The sequence below is a fragment of the Mastigoproctus giganteus genome, chromosome 9 (assembly GCF_048544385.1).
Source record: "Mastigoproctus giganteus isolate SK-2022 chromosome 9, ASM4854438v1, whole genome shotgun sequence".
Classification (NCBI taxonomy): Eukaryota; Metazoa; Arthropoda; class Arachnida; order Uropygi; family Thelyphonidae; genus Mastigoproctus; species Mastigoproctus giganteus.
Window position 1 is genome coordinate 109,893,747 of NC_143583.1, and position 21,460 is coordinate 109,915,206.

The following is a 21,460-nucleotide window of genomic DNA, read 5'->3' on the forward strand; positions in this document are numbered from 1 at the left end:
GCTGTACAACTTGGAGCATTGTGGTACTAGGAGGCAAGTTATGGATAAAGGGATCATTGAGTGCCAGGATATAGAGAATTGGTATTAATGGCCACTCCTCTTCGTGTACTAATGTTTTTTACCTGAAATATGTCACCACTGACAAAGGGAATGCAGAACTTGAATACAGCAAGTCTAACATACAGAAAAGACAGGAGGAGTGGGAAGAAAAGGATACATGCTCTTGGCTAAAAGACATAAGGATGTTAAGGCAGTCTACACAATTGACATGCATTTCCAGTAGAATGTGGAGTCAGTTTAATGTGACATAAGCACTAAGAAAGGAACAGAAAACAATGATGGTAATGAGTACAGTGGTCTGACAGTTTTTAAATTTTATATAGTGGGACCAACCAACCAATGATGTTACCAACAACAAATTCTAAATGGGAAGCATTCAGGGAAATAATCACAAAAGCTACTAGGCTTTTCATTCCAATGAGAATGGAAGAGAAACTGTTGAACAAAAAAAAGGCACCTGAGATGGATGGGATCTATCCAATTATATTAAAGGGAGGCAAGCAAATCCTTAGTTGCTAATGCTCCTAAAAACCAAAAAAAAAAAACTAAGGCCATATTGCTCCGGGATATGCGGCGGTCATTCCCTGATCTTTCCTCATCCTCCGTATTTGGTGGTGACGGGCTTGAACCCCGGTCTAATCAAGAAGCGTGTGCTACGCACTGCTGCTCCTTCCCACCTGGTTACGGAGGCGCTAGCAAATCCTTAGTCATAATTATGAAAGCATCTTTGGATTTGGGGATCCATGTGAACTGAAGATATGCAAATGTATCACCAATTTGCAAAGGAGGATCAAAGAGTAGCATGAGTAATTACAGACCTTTGGCTTAACTTCTATTAGAAAGGAAAATAATGGAGTCACTAGTTAAAGAAGTAATGCAGGACCATCTAGAGTCTAGAAAGGAGTGCAGTTATACTTCAGTCACAGCATAGGTTTGTTAAGGGGAGATCTTGTCTAACCAGTTTGACTGGATACTACGATGAAGTGACAAAGGAGCTGAATGCAAGCAATAATTTTGATATTATATACTTAAATTTCAGGAAAACTTTTGATACTGTTGCACATAAGAGACTGCTGTACAAATTGGAGCAGTATGGTATTAAGGGAAAGTCACTGCTAGGGATAAAGGGATGTTTGAGTGGGAAAAAACAAAGTAGTTATCAATGGCCACTGCTCTTCATGGACTAATGTTGTTAGTGGAGTCCTGCAGGACCCATTGTAGTTTTCTGTATTTATTAATGATATTGGTGAAGGCATATCAGGCTTAATGTCTAAGTCTGCCAATGATACAAAGGTTGGTAGGGTACGTAACAACAGTAATGAAGCATACTGCAACAAGGTCTAGAAAAATTAGGCAGATGGGCTGAGAAATGGCAATTGAAGTTTAACATTGACAAATGCAAAGTACTGCATATGGGTAGTAGTAATCCCAGAATAACTTATCAATTGTGTGGCACTACATTCAGGGTAGTGGAAAATGAAAAGGACCTGGGAGTAATTGTGCAGTGCAGACAAGCTGCCAGAACAGCTCATGGGATTTTGTCAATGATATACAGGATTATCCACCTTGCATAATCCTTTACAGTTCTGTTGGCAGGAGGTGGTTTAACCTTAACCACAATGGACCATAAGCAACTGATAAGACATGCTGTTTCTAATATGGAAGTACCTGACACTGAAAGAGATAAGATGATTATCCCATTGTATAAGGCAATGGTCAGACCACATCTTGAATACAGGTATGGAGGCCTCATTTTAGGAAGGATGTAGAGCTGCTGGAACCAGTACAGAGAAGGGCAATGGGATAAAGTTATGCCCTCAACAAGAAAGGCTTCAGTTCTGCAACTTGCAATGTCTGGAGACTAGGCACCTCCAAGGTGATCTGATTGATTCAGGTAATGGCTTGAGCAAACTCAGTGCTGATGGGATTCTTCCTCTTACTCAGACTGTGAATATGAGGGAGGGCATAAATTCAAATTGAGGAAGGATGGTTGTAGAATAGATGCACAGAATTCCAATGTTCCAGTAATTAACCAGCCAATGGGTGGTTAATTGCTGGAACTAGCTTTCACCCTTTGCTGTGGAAATGGGTAGTCTGAATAACAAGAGATGGATAGGTGAAATGGTTTTTTTTTAAGCTGATGCTGAAAAACTTGCATTCTTGCATCATTTGCCACTATTAATACTAATAATGACCAGCTATACAAATAAAATCAGAATGCCTTGTTGTGGGGAATTTTATTATGAGAAAAGTTTTTCAACACGTGGATTATATGGCATTTATTAACTAAATATTTTAGAGGGGGATCTGATTGAAGTTTATAAGGATCAGAGAGGGGACAGTATAATGAATGAAGATGAAATTTTTATGATTGTTAATGATACTAACAGTAGGAAGTCATAAATTTAAATTATGGTAGAAGAGGCATACTAGGTTGTAGAAAGTTTTCTTGTGAGCTGTTAATTACTGGAATAAACTAAGTCAGGGGTTGGAGAAATTCAAAGGTGTGCTGGAATGGTACATATGATTCCTCACATGTATTCCACTCCAGCATCAACAAATTGATTATTTTTATTTTTGCAAGTTACTCTTACCAGTAGCTATATACATGCAGTGATCACTGAATTATGACCACCTACCTAATACCATGTTGGGCCACCATTCACATGAATAACAGCCACTAGTTGTCTGAAGAAGTCTGTACGGACCTGCAACCATGCTGCCTGCAAGGCTTTCCACAGTGATGGAACAGATGACAGTTGCATGTTCATTCAACTTCCCATTCCAGAACATCCCACAGGTGTTCATTTGGATTGAGGTCAGGTGAATTTAGGGACAAGATGGATGATATCTTCACTGCATTTCTTGAACCACTTGTGCACAGTGTGAGCCTAATGACATGGTGCATTGTCTTGGATGGGAAAAAATGCAGCATTGCAGGTTGCATGTAATCTCCAACAGCTGTCTGTAGACCTCACCAGTGAAACGGTCTATACACACCAGGGGTCGATCCTAGTTCTTGCCAGCAAAACATGCCCCAAATTTAACTATCACACTCATTTCCATTTCTCCAGTATCCAATGAGCGTTACTGACACCACAGCATTTGCTGCCAACGGTGATCAGTGGTGAGGAGAGGGTGCCTCTTGGGTTGTCTGCTATGGAACCCCATATCTAAGTGGGCACATTGTCCTCTTGAGATATTGTTCTTGCATTTTCCATATTGTATTGCAGTGTCAGCTGTCACACAGTGACCTGCCATTGAGCTTGTACAACACACTGCACACTTCACTCGTCATGAACATCCACCTTGCATAATCCTTTACAGTTCTGTTGGCAGGAGGTGGTTTAACCTTAACCACAATGGACCATAAGCAACTGATAAGACATGCTGTTTCTAATATGGAAGTACCTGACACTGAAAGTGTTTTCATTTTTAGAAACCGTATTTAATTCAGAAATATTTAGGAAGCAGAGCTGGTTCACCAAAAATGGTGAATGACTCAGATTTGGAGACTTACCCATTGAAACACTAACCATCAGCATTCTCAACTGAAAATACCAACTTTTGATGGAATACCTGTGTAAATCCCTCCTGCTACATTAACTAGATCCAAAAGGGGTAATTGTAGAGTTGAATTTGATGAATGACATTGAAGACAAGCTAATTGAGTAAATAAGTGATCAAAAAGTTGTTCAAGCAAAACAAATAATGATTAAAAAAGATGGTGAACATGTTCCCACTAGAAACATTATTCTTACATTTGTTATGCCAACCTTACCATCATGCCAGATACCTCAATTGCCACGTACATTCCTATATTCCCAATCTAATCAGATATTGTCAAAAATTTGAACACTTAAATGGTATGAGGGAATGTATATCAAGGGAACACAATATGCCCAAATTTAAGCTGCAAAGCCTATACACAAATGGACTGCTCAGCAGAATTCCCACATCATAAAGACCAGCATCTAGCATACTCAAAAGCTTGTAAACTCTGGAAGGTAGGGAAAAAAAAGATTACAAGATTGAACAAAAGGTTACTTATCAGGGAGCAAGTTATACTCAACATGCCAAAACTTATGCTGCAGCAACCTAGAAATACCACTCTAAAGCAACACAAATACAAATGGAGGTATACAAATCACTGTATGGATACAAAAAAAAAAAAAAAAACAGACAGAACCATACACTCTAAAGCTAAATAATACAAAACATTATACTGTGGACTGTATAATGTCTGCATGGCAACATTTTTGATATTTATGATCTAATCAAACAGCACGGTCTAGTAAGTATCTGCCTACAAGAAACCAGTCTAATCTCACAGATGATTCCAGTGATTAAAAACTATGCATCTATCAATAAGACAGAAATGTTACTAATGCAACAAGAGGCAGCTTAGTCATTCTTGTTGACAACAACATTCCTAGCAAACAGATCACACTATAGACCACATTATAAGCTGTAGCAGTATGCATTGCTTTGAGTTTTACATTAACCAGTCTCTTTCCCAAACACAGAATTCTCTTTGAATATTGTGTAGGACCTTATGTAGTTTCCACCTCTCAATGGGGGATTTAAATAGGGCCTATCCTATGTATGGATCTCCCCAGATGCAAACATGAGGAAAACTCATTGAAATAATCCTTGACAAGCAGAATCTCACATTATCAAAACAGTTCTCAGTCATTCAATGGGTAGTTTCAAATAATCCATTGAAAAGTGACCATTACTGATTATTTGCAAACAAATCTAACTTTACACATAATAGACAACTGTATAAAATGGAAATTCTCCAAGGCAAATTGGAACATGTTCACCACCGCAATTTCCTTTCGTGACAGTCACCAAAAGCCAGCCTATTGTTACCAATCACATAAATACAACCTGTGCTATATCCCAAACCTAAGTTTTCCTCACAAACATGCCAATATCTGGTGGAACGATGCATGCCATGATGCTAAAAAAAAAGAGCAGAATAAAGCATGGAATCTGCTCTGAAAGCATCTAACACCTGACTAATTTCACAAAACTTAAAGCTAAGGCACATTAAGTGCAAAAAAAGACTCATGGATCTGATTTGCTTCCACTATTACAAATACAGACAGCTGAAAATTCTGAAACAAACCCAAAAAACTGAATGGTAAATCCCTCTCGGAATCAGTGCCTATTCTAAGTAGGAAGTGCAGAGACTTTTCCTCTCCAGTGGAAATTGCAAATGTTCTGGCAGAATCCTTTGCTCAAAGCTCAGCCACATCAGTATGAGTCACTCTTTAAACAGGAAAACACCCATGCCAAAAGGTATAATCTGAACTTCAATATGGGTGCACATCTTCTACACAACCAACCTTTCACAAATTTTGAACTAGAGCTCCCTAAACAGGTCAGCAAACAGTGCACTGGGACCTGATGGGATATACTGTCCCATGCTTTTTTTTTTTTTTTAGGAGCATTAGCAACTAGGGCCATATTGCTCCGGGGATATGCGGTGGTCATTCCCTGATCTTTCCACATCCTCCATAGTTGATGGTCACGGGCTTGAACCCCAGTCTAATCAAGAAGCATGTGCTACGCACTGCTGCTCCTGCCCACCTGGCTAGCTACGGAGGTGCCGAAAAGATCAGTAAAGATATACAAAACTATTGACCAATATTTCTTTGGAATGCTTTTATCAGAAATGAACATTTTATCATGGTCTGCCTGCACATTAAAAAAGCATTTGATACTATCTGGCAAAATGGTATTCTTCAAAATCTGTATGCCACAGGACTCCAAGGTCAGCTACTGCTAATCAGTTTTCTCCAAAACAGTACTTTGAGTGCATTACTGCAATTCTCTATCCCGAACAGTTGTCCAAAGAGAAATCCCACAAGATAAGTTCCCCCTCTTTCACTCTACAACTTTAAACCCCCACACACACACTTCCTGTCTCCTCACTTATCTTCTACTTTCACTTTTTTTTTTTTTTTTTTTTTTACTGGGTTCTCCCTGTCTGTAGCCTTGGCTACCAGGGGGTTTGCCCTGCCACTGCTTCATACTCCCTACTGCCCGGCCCGGCCCACCTCCTTGTGGCATTGGACGGTAAACTAGGTGTTTGTATGAAAACACAGGCCTCTAGGCTAAAAGGCCTGATGAGCAACACACCCCATAAATCTGGCCTTTACAGATTTTTTATTCATTACATTGCCTAATGTGGAGTTGGGGGGGAACCTCAGAGCCACATTGCAAATAACACTATAAACTACTGCTTGTATAGCCATTCCCTACTTACCATTAAATATATTCTCATTGAGTGCACACACTATCACTACCATTTGATTAGAATCACCTTTCAGATCACTGCTCAATTTACACAAACCTTTGCAACTAACTCATATTATTGAAGATGACACCAGTTTATTTATTATTTTTTTTTTACTTATCTAAAAATTATCAATTTATATACTCATTTCTAGATCTATTTCATTCCATACATTTATCAACTCTCCAAAATAACAGGTGATTTAATGGTGCATGGGCTACTATGGCCCATGCACCATTAAATCCTCAACTCCAACAACACATTACCATTTTTGAAAAAAAAAGCTGCATGTGTATTGTTGAACTAACAACAAAATAATCAGAGGGTACTAAGTCTAGATCAGTATTTCTCAACTGTTAGTAGACTTGAGCACCACAGAGTACAGGCATACCTCGAATAACGAATAGGATGCGTTCCACGAAATTACTTCGTTAAGCGAAACTTCGTTTTCAGAGGTAAAAATACTATGGCCAGAATAGGGATACGTTCCTACGTAAAGAAAATGAAAAGCTTTTTTTTCGAACAAAGAAAAGTTTTATTAAATAAACAGTCAACTTACATACAAAGTGAAATCACATTTTAAAATATGAGTCTAAAGTTGATTACTTATGTTTTTTTCTCTTTCATTTAACAATTGCCTATACGGAGTTATTGCATTTAACACTGATCGCTTAACAATAACACTTCTTCCTAAATCAGGATCATTTTCACTAAAAAAATTTAAAACGGTTTCAATGTCATTTAAGCACCTTTTTAAATCTTTGGTTGTTAACACTTTTTCGGCAGGAACTTCTTTAACTTCGTCTTCATTATCTTTGTCTTCGTTGCTAACAAGGTTTTCTAAATCTTCCATTGAAAAACCATCATCTTCTGCATTCAATAAATTTCTAACATCCTCTTCATCGACATTTTCGAAACCTATTGATTGAGCCATCTGGATAACTTCATTTCTAATTTCTTGGATGTTATTTTCTTCTTCTAGTACAACTTCTGGCCATATTTTGAAACTCCATTTAAGCATTTCTTAGTGACTTCTTTCCAAGAACTATCAATGTTTTCAATTGCGCTTTTAATGGTGTAGTTTTTCCAAAAAGTTTTAACTGTCATTTCCTCTTTATCCTCTAGTTCAGTTAAATTGCTTAATGTTCGACGCAGATAATAAGCTTTAAATGATGCTATTACTCCCTGATCCAATGGTTGAATCAGGGAAGTTGTGTTTGCTGGAAGAAACACAACTTTGACAGGAATGCATGTGTCCAACGTGTTAAGATCAGTAGGATGTCCCGGAGCATTGTCTAACAACAAAAGAGCTTTTTCTTCAAAGTTGTTTTTTTTGACAATACCATTTTACTTCAGGACAAAAACGGTTAACAAACCAATCAGTAAATAACACCTTGGTAACCCACGCTTTTCTATTTGCTTTCCATATTACAGGTAAATTCATTTTTATGTTAACCTTTTAACGCCCTCGGATTTTCTGAATGGTAAACTAATAACAATTTTAATTTATAATCGCCAGAGGCATTTGATCCAAAGAGTAACGTTAAACGGTCTTTGGCTGCTTTGAACCAAGCAGCTGATTTTTCTTCAATAGAAATGAAGCTTTTTGTTGGTAGCCGTTTCCAGAACAAACCGCTTTCCTCAACACTGAACACCAAATTTGGTGGAAAATTTTCACGTTCAATTATTTCCTTTAGTTTTTCTGGAAACTTATTTGCAGCTTCTCCTGTTAATTTTACACTATGAATCCTGGCCCATTTTTTAAATTTCTCGAACCAACCATGAGAAGCCCAAAAGGTTTCCGTAATTTCTTCAGTTTGTTTAGATTTCAGGTGATTAAACTGGAATTTTTTTTATGTTAAATGGGGCTTGAAATTGTGGACTTCATTATATCGAAGCTTCATTATCAGAGGTAACGTTAACCGAGGTATGCCTGTATTCCCTAATTTAGATGGAGCTCTAGAGAACATGTCATGCGTGCATGCTTTTACATTTTACTGTATATAAATATTCCATTAGCATAAAAACAATCCATAATACGAACTAAGTAAGATCTCATTTATATTTACAGATAATACTTGTCAATAAATTATGTCAAAATTATTCCTCAGCAGTAAAGCCCAAGTGATCAGTACTCATGTAGCACTAATTGAGAAACACTAGTGTAGAATATGAAAAAGTGGGAAAGCATCTCCCATTTCAGCTTTCTTTTTATTTTATTTGCCTGTGGTTCTTTAAGGCATTACTTGATAACATTTTTTTTGGGACTCTTGACACTATTGGTAGCCTTACTTTATCCTATGATAATTTGTATGTTATTAATAGTTTTTTGTATGAAACACTAGTTCATTTGCAACCTTCATTGAAGGTTTTGCACCAGTTATATAATTGTCATTGACCTTTAAACAGTGATGGTTGCTGGCAATTTCAACTAGTAATCAGGTTATCTAAAGCAGGATTGTTCTAATTAAACAATAAAAATAATTCTGCTTAATTGTTTAAGTATGTCATCTATGAAGAAGGTTTTATTATTTTAATAAATTCTTATTCATTGCAAATAAAACATTAACAAAAGCATGTGAGACAAAATTGGCAAATTCATTCATACTCAGAATGAAAGTGAAGAAAAGTTGCTATAACTGAAAGCCAGTTTTACAGTAGCATCACTTTTAGCTGTTGACTATGTTACATTACATTTAATCGATTATAGACTGTTATAGCAACAATGCTATGCCTCAGGGCACCTTATAACCAGCTACACCACTGGCTTAAATCTGGTTAAAGTAAAAATTCACTTGGTTTCAGTTTCATTCAACAAAAAATAACAATGAGCTATAGTGGTTAAAGTAAACTTGCTGTGCTACATTGCTTTAATGGTTCCCTTCTGACCACTGTTTCTTAATATAGAAGTAAATAAAATTATCCATATGTCTTATATATTAATCATAACGAATTTTATTTATAGCAATGCTGGTGAAAATATTTCACAAATATAACAGTAATTCCTTGATTATTTAAAAATGAATGACTTTCATTTTGGTTTCTTGCAGGTCTCTATTTTACTATACATAGCATACTGCCTCATCTGTAATATATGGATTTGGAAAATTGACCCAGATAACACAGCCATTCCACTTTTAACTGCTCTTGGGGACCTTCTTGGCACACTTTTGCTTTCTGGCTCCTTCTACATATATTCTTTATTGAATCATTGAAATATAGCTGATAGGGCTGAAAGATAACTGGATATAATGATAGCAGATGCTTAGAGTAGGCATAAAACCACATGTAGAGAGTTCCTGGAATCATTCTACTGTTCTCCAGATGATCTCAATCACACAACAGTTTTTGTGGTCCCCTTTTTAAGTATTATTTCAAGCCCAAACAGTAAGAAAAGATGACTGGTTATATCCTTAACCACAGGCTGGACAGCTGCTGGCCTGGTAATAATAATTTTGATAAATGCATTTTGTGCAAGGAGAGCTTTACCTGAAAATTGTGCAAACTTTTGCCCAGAGACCAAAATATCTTGACAGAGAGCTAGATCATGGGTTCCATTAAGAACCAGTAACTTTACATTTAAAACACACACACACACACACACACACACACACACACACACACACAGGTAGTTCCCAACTTTACGAGTTAATTCGTTCCTAGCGCGCTCGTAAAGCAGGAATTTATTTCCCACAGACAATGTTATTACATTCTCAACATTGTAATTAGTTTAAATAATGATTGATTTCAATGTTAAAAATATGGGTTACATTCTCAACATTGTAATTAGTTTGTTTAAACAATGATTGATTTATCCAAAGAAATGAAAACGTAGCCTGTAAAATCAAGCAAATTATGATAAAGATATTATTTATGACTTACAAACGTTAAAGAATGTTTATTCTTCATCATCGATTAAATGCACACTCGTTGATCATTTATTATTGGCTCGGCACTCATTGATTTGTTGCACAATATTCTTCTTCAGAAATGCTTCAAGAGGCATTTGTTTCCAAGATAATCTTCTCTTTTCTTTATAAATTTCAATAGCATGTGCATAAGCATTTTTTAATGGAACACACAAATTGCAACTAACACCATTTGCACAGAGTAACAAGTTTGCGAAGCTTAAAAAAAAAAAAAAAGGAATGAAGGATTCTGAAAATTTGTTTTTTATACGATTGAAGATTTCAGTAAAGGGAAAACACGTTTCACCATAATAACATAAAAAACCACACAATTCCAGCTTACTACCCACTTATAATTGCTTGCACTAACAGAAAAGCCCAATAAACCAGAAAATGCAAATTGTTTTTGTTTAATGGTCATGACCTCCAGAAACGTGCTTTAAAAAAATATCACAAAGCTGTTCAAAATTGGTTCTTATAACAGAACATATGATTACGATGAAAGTGTAGTGCATTTTAATAATTTGAATTGGTAACTAATACAATTTACACTATAAAAACAACCTTTTAGAGAGTTATATAGTGAAAATTAACTTCCGAGGCTGTGAAACGAATTACCAAAAAACGATGTGTCATTGGGTTCACATTACGATATTTTCAGGATACGATGGTGTCTCTGGAATGGATTAATATCGTAAAGCGGAGTACACTGTATTGTATAGCTATGCGCGTGGTTTGAAATGCAGTATTTATGAATGTTTAACATTTTTATATATATATATATATTAATGTTCATATTTTTGATTTTGTTGATACGTGAAAAAAACTTGTAAACCCGGGAACTGCCTGTATATATAAGGAGGTCACCTCAATTTGTTTCACTCTTATATAATGTACAGTAAAAAAACTTAATTTTCTTACATAAATTGGGCATATACAGTTTAACAAAGTGTTAAAAAAAAAAAAAAAATGAAATGTATGTACCGAAAATGTCAATCCATTCATTAGTGTTAAGTCTAAATCAGTGAGATTCCACAAAGTTGGTAAGGACAGTTGCCGTTCAAAGAGACTTAAGAAATTTTCCTCCAATTGTCAAATGAATTAAAACATTTACTTCACTATTTGTTTTCAAAGAAAAAGTAAGTCACAGCAAAGTGAGTCACAAATTATTGAAACAAATTCTCTTTAATTTAGCAATTCAAGATATTTACATTCCAATAAAGATTTTATTTTTTAATTCCAGTTTTTTAAATTTCAAGTTTTGATTACAATTAAGAATACTGAAATGGCCCAATATATATCTTTTCACATTCACAAGTATTTTTTTATTATTTTTTTTTAAACTGATTTCCCATCTTATTTATGGGTTTGAAAATTGCTTCTAAATTCATTTATTTCAAAATCTGGACATCACTGGGACCAAATGATGCAACTGCAAAAATAGTCAGGGCTTCCTGTATCGTATCATCATGATCTTGTAATGGGTACTCAAATATATGCCTGAGTTTCCAATGTAATGCTATTCACAGCCTTAACACTGAATGGAATCCACCATTCCACTTTGTTTAAATATGGGAAGGAGATACACTTTATCCTTCCAAGAATAATTTCCTACCTGGCATCAAGTATGACTTAAGAATTCTAGCAACCCTTTCCTTTATTTTGTTGCTAAATGTAAGGCAATTAGCATCCTTTTATATATAACAGAATGCTATATAACAGATTGCCTTACTTACATCTAATAACATGTGCTGAAACCTTTAGCTTTCATAAGTTTCTAGTTTCCATGGAACTCTTCTTAAATTTTCCCAAGTCTTTGACAGTTTGAATAACAGCTCCTAATATACTGACAGCTTGTTGCTGTCAGTATATTAGGAGCAACCAATTTGATTCATATTGGGAAATATTCTATTTGAAATTACAATAGTTCCCACTGGCATACATAATCATATGACCATGGGAAACTATTCTACTGTTAATTAAAGGTATAACAACAGCTATATGAAGGACTTCAGGGAAATTATTTTAACTAAAGTTCTGGATCCCTGTAGATGGCAAACCATAAATCATGCAGGAAGGGAATGGCACGCAAAATAAATCTCATTGCACTAACAAACAAAAGTAAAAGGTAGAGTTCTTTTACAAGACAATGTCCTGACTGTGATTAAGGGGTACTGCTATTTAAAAAAATAAAAAAAAACATAAGGACTCTTCACAAAATGAAAAAAATTCAAAGAAGCACGAGCTTTGACCAATAGTGCCATATGAAATAAAAACTTGTCTCCGACAACAGTCCAACAAAGTGCTTCAGTCCTTCCTGCAATGGTTTCCTTACAAGATTCATGTGCAGTGCAATAGACCTTGTAAGGAAATAGTTAACCACATGTGACTTTGTTCTACAATACTAGCTATGACAGAAGTGGACAACTAAGAACATCTTACTGTGGTGTTATTCAAATTCCATAATTGGCCATTCTTTGAGTTCAAGCATGTCTTGAAACATGTATTGTTATAGGTGAATATCACTGATTATCTCCAGTACCTATCATTCCTGCAATTCAAGAGAGGCTGTTTTGACACCTGTTTGCAGGATGGGGCTCTGCCACAATGATCACAATTTCTAGATATTTTACTACCTTACACTCTAGAGAAATGTCTCAAGGACATAGTTCAGTAATATCTCTGCCTCACTGAGCCATGATGCCCATAGTTGGCCATGTGGTGCTGAACTTGAACATTTGCAATACTGTTACATCAACCAATTTTACCTCCACAGCATGTAGCTTTCTCATACAATGAGAAAGCTCTTGTATTGTTGGTTATTTGGCTGGTTGCAGTGAATGCATCATGGTATCACTTGTATGTAATATTCAGCGGCTTGCTTTGTGCATAAGATTATTCACAACAACATGCTTTAGCTCTTTTAAAGCTATAGTTTTTTGTTTTCTTTCAATTTTATATGATTTAGGTTTTGTGATTTAGGGTTTGCCACTTAGATGCAACCAGTGTGATACACTTTATATTCACCTGCACATTGTTTTGAAAACTGAATGAGTAACCACATGAATGGATTTTCTTTCTAATTAAGAACATACTCAAATAAAATTCTAACAATGAGGAAAATATTCTCACACAATGGTTTGTTTGTGTACTCACCTTTTGTTCTGCCCCCCCTCCCAACAAACCATTCCAAATACTGATAGAAGTTGAATAATATTTTACAAAGCTTACAAACACAAAGTTCACATTTTTATTAATGCTAATATTTTAACACCATAAGCTTAAGTAATTTAATGACTATCATTTTATATATTAAATATGGTACATGCTCTAAGTTGAGATACGAAAAATATTGACAACCAGACTAGTTTTTTGTTAGAAGAAAATCAGACTTTGGAGATGGAAAGTTAAAACAGAAACATCATGGTGTTTACAAAAGTTACATCAATATCACTAATATTATGAACTGATTAATTTGTCCTTGCACATATTTGGGTAAAAATATTTAATATTTCATATAAATTAAAGTCATGATACAAATAAAATTAGAAAATCATCATATAAGGTGTCTATGTTGACAAGCAGCTTCAGCATCATCATCATCATCATTGTCTGCAGTGAGCAAAACTTCTGTTTCAGACACTGTATCTTGTTCTGCCTCCACATACTGGATTTTCGATTTGTTTTTGGTATGGGCTAATGTTCGATGGCTCGGTTTGTGCATAAGGAGGTTATCCACAACCCAAAACATAATGACCTGTAAAATACAATTCTCAATGCTTATAACTTGTAAAACTATCACTAGCTATTTTACTGGAAGGTAATCATGTTTTAACAATATTTCTGTAAAAAAGCCATTATATGGTATTTCTTTCTTACAAAATAGTTAAAAGGAAGAAATACTACATGAATTATAAAATAAAATTATGGTGCTAAATATTAGAAGTTATAATCAGTCCACAATCATGTACATAAACACAAAACCCTACTTAACTAATTTACAATGTTTCTAAATTCCTGGTGAAATCCCACTATCAGACCCAGTAGTACAGGGGGGAAATAATAACAAGATGTGAATGCGGTCACTTCTAGACACCGTTGACGTACAAGAGGAAGCTATGCCACCAACATCATGGGAACAATGCTTCATTGCTATATGACGTTATAAAAATAAACAATATTAAAATTAGATGGAAAGAAAGACAGAAATAAACTAGCCTCAAAAAAGATATGCACAATTCCTAAGAAGCCAAGTACAGCTGAATCAGGAGATATTGCTAAGAAAACCTAGTCCACCACCCTTCAGCTGTTTTCAGAAAAATAAATCATCTTTTTTCAAACCCGAATTAATAAGGAGTTTAAATGCTGCCACATATTTAACTTTAAACAAAGGATTTAATTCACAAATAGCTTGCATAATCAAAGTTAATACCTGTATATTTTATTTATTTATAGTGAATTAATATTCTCACTAGAGCTTTTGCAGGACTGAAGGAATAAAATTTCTTTTAACTGAACACCTGAAGTTAGAAAAAAAATTTGACTGTAATTAGAGAAAGCCAGTTAACAGTTTCAGAAATAAGCTCATCTGAACAAGGGCAAGATGACAACTGAATCCTACTGGAAGGAAAGTATAGGAAATTCAAGAAAAGGGTCTCCACAGATTAATACAACTTACACAAGCATAAAATTAGGAACTAACAAAACTAAAGGAAGGTTAGATCCACATTAACTGCTGGAGGCACTAGCTGTTTTCTGGGTTTGCTATTTCTTTTAATTTCATTATCACACAATCTGCTGGCATATTTATCATACTTGGACATTTGTCCTGACCTGCTTCATGAATCATATTGAAAGACCTTATAGAGCCAGTTTTTCTTAAGTTCCTATAAGTTCTCTCAATGCAATTCATGCAACAGGAAAACTTTGCATTTCTTTAACCGATGATAGGTTTAACTGTTTAGCTATTAGTTTTTTTTTTTTTTTTATATATATATAAATTTGATAAAATTTAATTCATGGGTATATTATTCAATCTTTTCTCTCTAATTGTGAGAAATTTCTCTCTAATTTCTAATTATCTAACTTCAGCCAGTTCTAAGAACCTTAGCTTTTATTCCTTTAAAAGTTCTACACAGCTCTAGATCAAATATTAATTTGATAAGGATTATGACTGCATTAGTTTATTTATGCTTAATCTCTGTAATTTTGTGGATTTTTTTTTTGTAATATTTTTAAAGTTTAATCCTTTCAGTATCTTGTAAATTTAAATTCTGAAGTTCAGTAGTAAATAAAGTTTTTTTGACATATAGTAAACCCTTGCTGATCCAGTGTAATTGGGGGAGAGGTCATCCGGATTAGTGAAGCAAAAGTTTGTTTGTTATTTGGTTTTTAGGAGCATTGGCAACTAAGGTCATATTGCTCAGGGGATAATTTATCCCTGATCTTTCCGCATTCTCCGTATTTGGTGGTCACAGGCTCGAACTGAAGCAAAAGATAGCCTTAAGACAAAAAAACTTAGAACACAAATAAATGGAAAATTTAATGATATAGGTAGTACTGATGAAAATAAATTTTAAAAATATCATCGTAGAGCCTTTATTTAAAAACTATAAAAAAGACAATACATTTATCCATCGATTGATAAATGTATTGTTTTTTTTATATATTTATCAGGTGGTGTTAGCGTCACACACCAATGCCACTTGATCATTGCTGTGAATACCACTTAATTAATACAGCTTCTTCCACAACATTTCTTTTGGCTTTTTTAATGTCTGTCCATTTGATACACTGCTTTTATCACTCCCCACATTGAATTTTAAAGCAAATGCCTTTATAGATTCTTTTTGTTTTTTAATCTGACACAGCCTGTTGGCCAACACCAAATACTTCAGCAATTTTTTTTTTTTCAGGAACACCAATTTCAAGTTGTTCTATCACTTTGAGCTTGTTAATGATAGTTAGTGTTTTCTTTTTATTTCTTTAGAACCCATAATTATATAAAATGTTAACTTATGTATATTGAATACATATAAAGAAGTAAACAAATGAAGCGATATAAGCAATAACATCCATCTGACAGAGTCAATAACAATACTGAACAGCACGCAAGACAATGTAATGCACGATCCGTCTCTCTCTCTCTCTGCACAGTCAATCAGCACACAGTCAGAGTGCCTCATCTACCTTCCTAAATCCCGTGTATCTTTCAAAGTACCAACTGTGAACAGAATTTCATATTTCGACTCGCATTAACTGTTTACTGTATAAAATTTTTCTGACATCAACTTAAATACTACAATATTTTGTAAAACAATAACTGTATTATTTTTTAAGAGTACTCTTACAAGTAATTGTTACAGGTAATGAAACATGGGCTCATTACTGTGATCCTGAGAGCAAGCAAGAATCAATGCAATGGAAGCACAAGGGTTCTCCCCCCACCCAAAAATTTTCAGCCACAACCTTCAGCTGGCAAGATTATGGACACCATTTTATGGGATGCTGAGGAAATTTTGTACATTCACTTCTTGGAACACAAGCAGTCACTGGGGAGTCATATGCATCCCTACTGTAAAACCTAAGGGATGTCAAAGGAAAAATGCTGTGGAAAATTTTCCAGAGGTGTGCTAATTCTTCACGACAATACCAGTGCACAAGTCACATGCTGTTGCTGCTTTTGAGAGACTGTGACTTTACAGTCCAGATCTGGGCCCCCAGTGACTATTTCCTGTTTCAATCTAAAAAAAAAAAAACATGTGGATGTCATTTTGCTGATGATAATGAACTTGAATCTGCTATTTCTATATTCTTTGATGGACAGGAAGATGAATTTTATTTTTTTATTTCTATGGTATTTCTATTTCCTCTGCCAACAAAATGGAACAAGTGTATTGAAGTTCATGGGAGTACATTGAAAAATAAAAACAGATTTTTGCCTCTATCCATTTCCTTAGTAGATAATTTGAATAAATTACCAATAGATAAATTTTCCATAGATAATTTATTGAACACCCCTTGTATCTTAAAAATGGTTGCTCCAGTATCCACTCTGAATGCTTCTCAGGATTTCCCGACTCAGATGGGAATGGCCAAAGGTGATGTCCCCGTGAGTCACAAGTTTATCACTTGTGACACAGCTTGTGGCACAAATTCAGAGGTCAATCTGGTGGATAATTCTAGCTCAACTGGCAATTCTTTTCTGTGATCCTGATGTAAGAACTGATTAATAGATCAGTTCTGACACCAGGACCACAGAAAAGTATACTGATGTTAAATTAAAACTTGGTGCATTACTAGATAACACTCATTATGTCAGCATTAGCTGTTCTGGGTAGGACAGCTAATGCTGACATAATGAGTCTAACAGAAACTTCGTGTCATCTATAAATAGAGGATGATGAGTAGCATGTATAACACATTTAGGAAAGAAAGACAAGACAGAAATGGGTAGGAACATGCTGCTTATCATGAGCAGCCTAGATGCAACAAAAGCCTACCCAGATTTTGAACTTGCACATGCTATTCAGAGAATCTGTGTGGTGTAGGGTAACTGGAAACAAAGGTAAAAAGATGATACAGATCAGAAGGTTGTGAAGAGTATAATAAGAACCTTTATATGTAGATAGAATGGGTGAGTAAGTACGAATGCCTTATTTCTGTAATTGGGGAGTTGTGGAAAACCTTTACAGTATTTGTGGTAGAAGCCACGAATGTATATATACCATTAAGAAAATAGAGCACGAGGAATATACTGGGATGGATGAACTATGAGCCAGCAGGTTTACAAAAACAGAAAAATGATGAAATGAAAAAGTTAGAATGTTGAAAAGTATGAAGCATACAAGAGTTATATCTGTAACATTACTACAGAAGAGGTTAGGCTGTCTATGAGAAATTTCTGGCTAAGAGAGCAGAGAATGGGGACAAAGTTTTCACATACATGAATTTAAAGAAGAAAAGAATATCAGATCAGTGCCTCGTGTAATGGAGCAGGAAGCTAACCTATCTGATTTTGATGATAAACTGAATGAGTACCTTGCACTAATCTTTAAAGAAGAAAGACCCCTTGCACAATAAGAAACCATGCAAGTATGAAATTGCTGATATGATAATCACAGATGATTATTAGAAAAACTCAAGCATAAAGGCTCTTTGAGCTGATGGCATATATCCAATAATTCTGAGGAAGGATGGCAAGAGGGTGCATAAAGCATTAAGATTATTTATGAGGACAGTATTAAGCTGTTAGCACTTATCTAATTCAAAGAATTAGGTAAGTGCCTAACTCTCGCCATATTGGTTTCTGACTTCGATAGTATAAAAAATCATGGAGCCAATGATTAAGTATGCAACACAGAGGCATATAGATAAAAATATATTAGTGTTTAAGTAAACTGGTTAGTTATTCTAATAGTCACTCATGAGTGTGATATATGAAATAATTTTTGCATTGTTTATTTAGCTTCTAGAAAAGCATTTGACTAGTCCTGCACAACAGTTACTGTACAAGTTGGAACAAACAAGATTCTCAGATTAGTTTCTAGGTGAATGCAGGATGTGAGAGTTTTACTTAATGGTTACCTTTCAGATTGAGCTAAGGGGAGAAGTGGTATCCCTTGGGAATAAGCACTGGAATCAGTATTTTCTGATTTTCTTAAATGATACTGACAAAGGGATTACATTTTCAGAAGTGGGGACTGAGGACAAATTTCCCATTTTCTTCGCTCTACCCTCCCTTTCAATCCAAAAATCTTTGTAGTTTGGAGTAACATAAGGAGCTTAACTTTTGATCTTTAATATCTTTTGATCTTTAAAATGGCTTGCAGGGTCAAAATTAAGATAAAAAAAAAAGTGAAACCCAAAAACTCAATTTCAAGCAATTGCTCATCACTGATCAAGAGCACAGCATCACACACCAGCAGCAGGCTGTGAGCCTGTTTCTAGACTATTTAAGTTGAATAACACATTTGTTAGGTGTAAAATGAACACACACAACTCCTGTGTGTGTGTGTGTGTGTGTGTGTGTGTGTATAAACACAGACTTACATTTATTATGAAAGGAATTACAAGAACCACAATTGTAACTTCCAGCTTTGGATTTTTAATGGGTAACGTGATGACTTTTTTATCCTGCAAAGAAAGAAATAAAACAAGTAATAGCAAGTGTTAACAATAAGTTTAGTATGATATATAACAACATAACTATTAACTTTTGACTTTCAAAAACCTAAAGATAAATTATTTATAAGCAGGAGGATTTTGGCCCAAAACCTTCCTGTTTTCCTCCTGCTTACAGGGCGTTTTTTTTTTTTTTTTTTTTGCAAAAAAAATGAATTCTGAATGCTTTCCAAGAAACATGAGCTTTTCAGAAAAAGCAGTCATAGGATTATTTACCAGTATCACTTACTTTTAAACATTGGCTTACATAACATTTTTTCTGTATGTCGATTTCTGTTTGGATATTCTATGAGACATAGAAATTTGTTTCGTATCCAAAGAAATGAATGAAAAACAGCATGGTCACATCAAAGTACAGTAAATAAACTCATGAAACACTCCATTCAAAAACTAAAATTTATTAAAACACATTAAGAGAAAATGCCTGTTGATTTACAAGGTACAACCCATTCCCAAATTTAGTTTGTAGGATGGCGAGGCAAGTGGCAGCAAAAACTTGCTATGTGTGATAATGCAATTATTCAACAACGCAATGCAGCATAGGAATATTTGTAAAGTAGGAAAAAATTGCACCATGTTTTCTTCAATGACATCCACCTACTCCAATAGCATACTGCTGGGGCTTATTTTGAAAATTCCTGCTGTTCGGAGCTAGTTCCCCTTATACATGTGTTATGGCTGTTTTTTCAGAGGCATTATGTGCAGTCCACATCAACGTAGTGATGTGTAAAATATTTATCAATGATACAGGAGGATTTAACATTTAGGATAGGAGCCTTTAACACTGATTCTCTGATTCTCTATGTAAGATCATTGTTAAAAAATTTAAATAACACGATTTTATTTTTAATTAGAGCCATTTTATGTGCAAAATCAGGCATGCTTCATTATTGCTGTGACATGCATAATGGCTGTGTTTCATGGAAAATTTTTGCAGTACTCTCACTCATCAATAATGGCAAACTGATGAGTCATTTTTTTTTTTTACTGATGGCATAAGAGGATACCTGGCTTTTAACTCTTTTATTCCTCTATGCAGAGTATACCTTGCATAGAGAAAAGTTTTTTTTTTTTTTTCAAATGCTACTATTCTGCTACTAATAGACTAGTACTGTCAGGGAGAAACTAGCTTCCTTTTTCTCAAAATTGAGGCCTTACTTGGTGAATTCTTTTAACCAAAAGAACCAAAACTTGTGAAAAATACAGTGCTCCTTATTCACTATCTTACCTAGTGGAACAAATTGCTAGCTGTCAAAGGAAGTGATCTACATCACTTTGGTTTTTGCTCTCAAAGCATGGCATGGAGACTGACATTATCATAAGTAGTAGTGGCATATGATGCAAAAAAGCAAGCATATAAAGAATCGGCAAAAAAAAACCCTTCCAACAACCGTCCCCTCCATTAATTTGTCTAGTTCTTTCTTGAATTTATTCAAACTATCCACTTCTACAACAACAGATGGAAGCTTGTTCCAACAATCAACCACCTGCTGAATGAAGGCAAATCTCTGCACATCTCTCCTAGACAATTTTTGTGTCCTGGAGCAACTCAAAACCATTCCATGTTTTTGTTTCTTTTATCCCATTACCATTCATGCTTTCTCTTTGTTTAGAATTGTATTCAAAGCACCATGATTCATCACCTGCTAAGAGCTCATTCAAGCTGTTGATTAAGATTCTCCCTTTCAAACAAGGAAGGTCACATAATCAACAGCTTGAATGAGCTATTGGCATGCTTCAAGTCTAAGCAGCTTTTGTTCATTAGCCAAACAGTTGCACAAATTGTCTCTCTATTAACATGAAGTTATTCTTCTATCAGCTGTGATCACTGTGCAAACTTGGACCATTTCTAGACTGTTGGATGCTCACTGTATTTCTGATTCTCACAGATACCCTGAAATCACATAAACCAGTGAAAAATATGCAAGTTAGACAGAGCATTCTTACCATATGCTCTTTTTACCAATCCGTTGGTTTCATTTGCACTTTTCCCCAATCTGAC

General features: G+C 35.1%; 2 protein-coding genes across 3 annotated transcripts in view; one reads left to right on the plus strand and one right to left on the minus strand.

Annotated features, from left to right (window-relative positions):
- Positions 1-9,980, plus strand: part of LOC150080633 (solute carrier family 41 member 1-like) — a 227,043-nt gene extending 217,063 nt beyond the window's left edge. The window contains exon 11 of the mRNA XM_090380764.1: positions 9,418-9,980. Within this exon, the coding sequence (XP_090236890.1) occupies positions 9,418-9,582 (165 nt within the window). The 3' untranslated portion in view covers positions 9,583-9,980. The remainder of the gene's footprint in view (positions 1-9,417) is intronic.
- Positions 9,981-13,765: 3,785 nt separating this feature from the next.
- Positions 13,766-21,460, minus strand: part of LOC150080634 (store-operated calcium entry regulator STIMATE-like) — an 86,220-nt gene continuing 78,525 nt past the window's right edge. For both annotated transcript variants that reach the window (XM_090380598.1, XM_090380597.1), the window contains 2 exons: positions 19,327-19,410; positions 13,766-14,032 (listed from right to left, as the gene is read on the minus strand). In XM_090380598.1, coding sequence (XP_090236724.1) covers positions 13,832-14,032; positions 19,327-19,410 — 285 coding nt within the window. In that variant the 3' untranslated portion in view covers positions 13,766-13,831. The remainder of the gene's footprint in view (positions 14,033-19,326; positions 19,411-21,460) is intronic.